Raw genomic sequence first — 7,305 nt, 5'->3', positions numbered from 1 at the left:
TGAAACTCTTCAAGCTTCTTAGTTTTTTAGAATGTCTTTCTCATTCACATGTGAATTTTATCTCTCTTTATCTAGGTCTTCTTTTAGACCTTCGATCTCAATACATGGCTGTCGTTGCATTTGAAAGGCCTGATTAAGCAACCATATAAAAAACGACTAAAACTGAAAGTAAAACCGTTTCTCTTCCTCCATTCTGCAAGCCTCAAACGCACTGCAGGTGTGGTGGCCGCAGAGCTCAGTTAAGTCTCTTAGCATCTCTGCCTCCTGCAGTGAGATACCATGGATCAAAAACTCTCTCTGATATCCCCTTCCTCTTCTTCACTTCTCTTGCTTTTTTCCCCCACTATAATTTTACTCCATATCATTTCTTTTTTTCAAGAGAAGTGGTTGACTCTAATTCCTTTCCATTTCAATAGTTTTACCCTTTATGAGCAGATTTGTTTGTGCTCTCACCTGTGTGGTAATTCATTTGCATCAGAATATTGTTTTTTCTTATAAAAGACATGTTAAGAATGATTTTACTCTTTCTAAGGTCTTGTGATGTCATCTAGTGGTGGAGGGGTGTTACTAACCTCCAGAAAAATGGACACATTTATTTATAACGAAAATTTATTTTAAAGTCAGGTCATTTCAGTTAATTTTTAAAATACTGTAAGCATTTTATGGACTTAAAAATTAACACGGAGAATGAAGTGCTGCATAGCTCAACATAGTTAAACATAAAAAAAATAACAAAAATCAAATAGCTACACATATCAAAGAAAGATACCCAATGTACCATTTTTGGGTATAGATGGAAGATTATTACTCTGAAAATGATAACACAACAGAGAAATAAATACTGTGTGAACTGAAATAACTTTATTTCAATACAAAAATAACTATAACAATTTTAAAACCAAGAAGTGAATGTCATACAGGCTTGAAAATTAAAGACCTTCAGTTTCCTCATATTCATATGTTTGTTTCCGTTCCACTTTGAAACAACACTTTGTTTCCTCTGTCAACTTTTACATCAACCTACATGACCTATATTCAATTCAGGTTGGGACTAAATGCTGCAATGTGCAATTTTGTTGTGCTTGCACAATGACTGTAGTTCTTATGCTCTAGATTTCTTAACACTGTCAAGCAAAACATTTTGCTTACTATGCCCACTGTAATTTCACTGTGGGGCGGATTTACGAACAGGAATTAGATAAAACCAGGACTAGGCCTTAGTTAAAGTAGGATATTTACATAGCTTTTACAAAAATTCTTTACAAAAAAACATTAATTGTATGCATGTTGAGACAAACACATGAATCTGTAACAGTTTATATAAAACATTTGACTGACATATCTTAAAATACATCAATGTCATTGTTATTACCTTACTGTCTCGTTCCTCTACTTTACATTACATGTAATAACTGGATGCATTATTGCAAAATACACTTCAGAAGGTGATCAGGCTTGTATCGCTGTTTTTATGTAAAACGTTGTTCTACATCTCTTATTGGGCTATTTTAATATCGTTGTACACACTGTTATCAGCATTTGGAATTCGGTCGTTTCTCTTCAGTTTGCTTCTTTGCTTAGGGATGTTCAGTGATGTGTAGCAAATTTCTTCAATGTCATCCTATAAGTAGTGAAATATTGTGTCAAACAATTTTGTGTTGCTATTACAGTAAGGTCCTAAATATAGTTTTCAATTTTGTTAGATTGATTGGAATTGAAATAGTTAGTTTCAATTTGAATACATAGAGATAAGAATCGGTTGGTTTCAATTGTTTCCCAAAATAAGATATTTTGAAGAATGTTGTCATGGGCCCCCAGTCATTGGCATTGGTTTTGTGCCCATACATCAGAAGTTAATGGGGGCCAGTGCTATTCGGTTATCAAATTTCTTCAAAATATCTTCCTTTGTGTTTTGTGGAAGAAAGAAAGTCATAAAGGTTTTACAATGACAAGAGGGTGAGTAAATGATGAAAGAATTTTCATTTTTTGGGTGAACTATCACTTAAAGCTGCCTGGGTTTACCTGTTCCTGGATCTGTTCCTGTCTTTGCATCTCAGAAGTGTTTGAAAGACCTCTAGACTTCTTAAACACTGTGGATACAGTCAAGTCCAATCTCTTACATAAACCAAAACTACATAGGGAAAATCTGACTTCTTCTAGCATAGAGCTACAAAAACCATGAACAGTGCTGATCTAGTGTTTGGAGATGACTTTAAAAAGTCACTATTCTACTTACCTTTTTTGTGGTTGCACCTCTTACCACAAAGAAAAGCCAGTGATGCTGAGAAAAGAGAACAAGCTGGGCACACTGTCAGCAGAATCAACCAACAATGCCGACACTCACTGACAGAGTCAAGGCTGGTTTCTGATTCACAAACAAATGTAAATAAAATCATTAAATTATCACAGTTAATCATAAAATTATTATTGTCTTGTTTTGTTTACTTTGCATTACACAACAGCATTTGAAACAATCATATAAAAACAGGACACAACGCACTTTTGAAAGTAACCTAGTATCTGTTTACGGATTACACGTTTGAAGGTGAATTTTAAGACAATATTAATAAGTTACCATGCTATAACTGACTACAAACAGACATTACTTTAGTTAATGTAAAAAAACTGTTATTTTACAGAATATTTCTGTGTATTATTAACTGATTTTCATGTATTTTTAAAAAATACAGTCAAAAAACATAAAACTACAGAAAAAGAGAAAAAATTAAAAAGAAGTCCCGGGAAAACATGTAATTTTACATGGGTGCATTTTTTTTTTACTATTTATTCCTGGTACCCCAGCTGCCAGAAAATGAACCTGTGCATACTGTTTTTGGAACAATACGTATAAAATGTATTCATTCAATTTTTTAAGCAAAAACTTACCAGATGAACCTGAACATTCATTATTATCTGAACCTGCATAGGTAAGCTTTGTGAGAGTGTCACCGGTGTGATACACCTCCTTCTCAAATGGTAGTCTGTTGTGTACGATAAACCGTTTCTCTACCGTTGAGCAATAGTACAATCCAAGGTCTGCATCAGTGATATTCTCTATGATCAAGTCAAAAGATTTTGAAATATTGTTCCAGATCACAGAGAATCGAGAAATTGGGAGTAAAAGCGTCTTTTGTGCAGAAACAATCAGAGGTGGTAGGATTTGTGAAGAGCAGATCTTGACCCAATGGGTGTCTTGTCCTACCACAATCTCACGGTCACAAAATAGCGTTGCAGTGTCTCCAGGTCTGACCACCACCTCCACTAGCTTCCCAGAGACCCTCCAGTAAATGCAACCCAGTGCAACTGTATGAAAACAGAGTTTATGACATGAGGATTACAATTGTTTTATTTAGAGAAAGAGTTATGCTAATTTATTTCGTGTGGTTGATGTGTTCAGATGAATACAATTTGCCATTGATTTCTGCAACCGACTTTTATGACTGTCAGTTATTTGTGCAAAAATGTATATGCATATCATCCAGGGCTCTAGAGTGCGACTAATTTGGTCGCACATGCGACCTTATTTTTCAATGGTGCGACCTAAAACTATCAGAGGTCCCACCGGTGCGAGGGGAAAAAAAGTATCCGCAACCCTGAAAGTCTTCCTGTGATTCAATAAAAAACACACATTAGACCCATATCGTGGTCTAAACCAATCAATGATAGTGAAGGGCGGACCCCCCTCTGATTTGCTGTGGTCCAGATATTCCTGCACGTGAGTGAACCACGGGTCGCATTAACTATAAAGTCTCTGTCATTGACGGATTTTTCACCCGTGACGGAAAAATCTGATGGCCGCCCGTCATTTTGGCGGATTACAATGAGGGCAATTTGTTAATCTCCGTTTCCCTTCAGCGTGATATGCTCGAAAAGCGACCTGCGTGTTTTCACCTGTTATTGTTACTGACTAGACAAATGCGTCGGATGTCGCGCTGGGACGCGGGAAAGACAGTTGACCTATCAAAGTAAACCACATAACATGAAGAATGAAGGAGTATCAATGCACATTTCCCGCCAGTACTGTGTAAACTATGTCACGCAAAGTTTTTTATACAATGTTTTCGTGAGTTGACAGAGCTCACAGTCTGCAGCACCAGGAGTTATCACCGCTCCGCTCCTCACGCGAGCCGGACCGCGATCGCAAAACAAACAAGAGATCATCACAAGTCCAGATAAACACACGATAAACAACGTAAAACTTGCTTCACTGCTTATTATTTGTTGTCCGTAATGTTTGCTTATTTCCTTGTGTATTGATAATGGCAGAGCTCTAGTTCTTTATGTGTGTGCTGCACCATTTTCATTACTTACGTTTTATTCAAACGGTTTTGTACAGTATTTTATAGACTTCAACACTAGGATTTTTTTAAATAAATTGTTAATAGAGTAAGTCTCTCACCACTGGAAAGTGACTTTTACTTGTGATACTGGACTGTTGTGCTTTTAATTTCATCACTGAAATTTCACAAATTTCGTTCCTAAAAATCACAGCGCTTCAGTCGACATCAGACATAACTTTTGTTACATCCACAAGATATGAGCAAAATAAAAAGTGATTTGGAAGGGGCTTGAATATGGATCAAAAACTGTAACGGCTTTATTGGGCATTCGGTTGTATCACAATACAACAAGTTCCGGGACGCCAGTACAGCGTGATGACGTCACGAACATACAAATTAGCACCTAGCACCACCTTGAACCATAATGACGGGTAATAACAGATTATGACGGATTTTTTACGAGCCTCTCAGTCAAAATGACGGACAAAAAAACTCTAGCGCAACCTCTGGTGTGTACGTTTGAAAATGCGTGTGCTGCAGACAGAGAGGTGAGGAGACTAATGCTGTTAGTTAAACAGGGTGGATGTAGCAGGGGATGATGAGAGAAGATGAAAAGAACACTTCAGAACTTTTTCGTAAATACTGTTAATTTAAGGCCTGATCCGTCCAAAAATCATAAGCAATGCTCCGACACAGAGCCTTCAAGCATTGGTCCATTTATCTTTAGATCTTTTAAGTTTAAATTTCACTTAACTGAAGCACTTTAAGTACAAACACTTTTTCAGTAAGTTACCTTTCTTGTAAATGTGTGCTTCAAATAAAGAACTTAATGTTGAACAGTTTGTAAGATAAACATTTACAAGTAAATTTTGCCCATATGGACATTAAACAAAAGTGAACAGGTCAAAGCAAGTAAATGTTAAATGCGATGCGGTCTAAAATTTGGGTGCACCTAACTTTTGTGCTGGTGCACCCAAGAAAAAAAGTAAGGCGCACCAGTGCAACCAGTGCAAAAAAGTTAGTCTAGAGCCCTGTCATCTGTATACGTACATCTGTATGTTTTTTTAAATACTGCAAATTAATACCTTCCCTGCTGTGGTAGCAGTTTCAAATGATCTAAAACTAAAATGTTAACAAAGTTCGCATCCTGCAATATCTGTCATAGTGTATGGTCATATCTCACATTTTGTTTTTCTGTATATATTAAATGCTATGTGCTATTTTGTAATATTCACTGGTTTCACACTTGAAATATGAGAAATTTCGTATATGGGCAATTCCAGCCTTATGGAAGGGACATTTTGCGTTATGGACGTTACATAAAAATGCTCAGAGAATGAATTTGTAACGATTATATTGAAACACTTGTTCATATGATACTGAACCCTTGTTGATAGTCTAGACATTAAAAAAATAAATGTAAAAAAGGGAAATTAATATGCGTTATGGATGGGACAAAAAAGTATGTGGTTTTTGGGAGACGATAAATTTATGAAAATAAAATGCACAATCCTGAAGCAATAATACCCCCTGAATGGAGAAGGGATGCCTCTTAATAGAACATCCATCCATCCATTTTCTACCGCTTATCCAAACTACCTCGGGTCACGGGGAGCCTGCGCCTATCTCAGGAGTCATCGGGCATCAAGGCAGGAGACACCCTGGATGGAGTGCCAACCCATCGCAGGGCACACACACTCACTCATTCATTCACGCATTCACACCCTACGGACAATTTTTCCAGAGATGCCAATCAACCTACCATGCATGTCTTTGGACCAGGAGAGGAAACCGGAGTACCCGGAGGAAACTCCCTAGGCACAGGGAGAACATGCAAACTCCACACACACAAGTCGGAAGCGGGAATCGAACCCCCAACCCTGGAGGTGTGAGGCGAACGTGCTAACCACTAAGCCACCGTGCCCCCCTTAATAGAACATGAAATAGTTATTTAAAATAAATTTTCATGTGTCCATTTATTAGGAATATGGAGCGTTTGGGATGTGACAATCAAAAAAATTGCAGTTATCTGACTAAGAAAAATCATGCACTAAAAATAAAACAAATGCTTTACAAATTTGAAGAGAGATCTCACATGGGTATTTGAACCACCAAATGTTAAAATCCATCCCCATACCATAGTAAAAATCCATAGTATTTTTTTTCGTGGTAAGGTTGACATTTTCGTGGAATTCCCTATATATTGTATTTTAGTATATTTAGTTTCATTTTTTAACCAAACCTAGTTTTTAATAATGTGGTGTGGTACCAAGTATTCTTCATTGTTTTATTCAAAAAACATAAAAAAAGGTGTATATACATACTTTTACTGGATAAAAGTTTTATTTGGGTTTATTATGTAATTTTTCTCAAGTACTTGTTTCATTGTCCACCACTGTTGCATTTATATTATCATTAAAGTTTTACATATACTGAATGAATAGAGTGCCCATCTAATTTTAAGAAAACAATGTATGTATCTGCAATTAATATTGCAGTTAATATTAACATGTTCAAACAAAAAATATGAAAGAAATAACTTACTGGTAAGTGCAGACAGATAAACCCTCATGTTGGCTACATCTGAATGTTTGCTTGTAGGTGAAGAGTGTGTGTGTGAGTGTCAACTTGCTTCCCGCCCTTTGAAAACCTTTGTGCGGGTTCAGTCTTATCTTGATCAATTTTAGTTCAATTTTATTTATATAGCACATTTAAAAACAACCATGGATGCTTCACAATGTCCAAAGGCAAACATACACAAGTAACATGAATACAATGAGTAATAGTAATAATAATAATAATAATATAAAAACATACACATATATACATATATATATACATACAGACACACATATATACACATATACTAATACAAATAATAACATTGCTATGTCTCCACTCAGCCTGTCATAAAAGCCAAAGAATACAGGTCTTAGTGTCATTAGTGTATTAGTATCATGTCTTTTATTTTGGAAATTGTGTTTTGTTGTCCTTCTAAGGTCATCCAAGGTTTCCCTTTTTGTGT

At 36.1% G+C, this 7,305-nt stretch overlaps 1 protein-coding gene across 1 annotated transcript; it reads right to left on the bottom strand.

The window, feature by feature from the left end:
* Window positions 1-1,327: 1,327 nt before the first annotated feature.
* On the bottom strand, window positions 1,328-6,852 carry LOC130418746 (uncharacterized). The gene is made up of 5 exons (XM_056744828.1): window positions 6,825-6,852; window positions 2,887-3,303; window positions 2,237-2,365; window positions 2,023-2,090; window positions 1,328-1,621 (listed from the first exon to the last, which is right to left on the bottom strand). Exons 1-5 carry the CDS (start codon window positions 6,850-6,852, stop codon window positions 1,496-1,498), a joined length of 768 nt encoding a protein of 255 aa, XP_056600806.1. The 3' UTR covers window positions 1,328-1,495.
* Between the last annotated feature and the right edge of the window lie 453 nt (window positions 6,853-7,305).

This window comes from Triplophysa dalaica, chromosome 4 (genome assembly GCF_015846415.1).
Source record: "Triplophysa dalaica isolate WHDGS20190420 chromosome 4, ASM1584641v1, whole genome shotgun sequence".
NCBI classification, from domain to species: domain Eukaryota; kingdom Metazoa; phylum Chordata; class Actinopteri; order Cypriniformes; family Nemacheilidae; genus Triplophysa; species Triplophysa dalaica.
The sequence above is the reverse complement of the archived record's forward strand: the minus strand, read 5'-3'. Positions and strand labels throughout refer to the sequence as shown.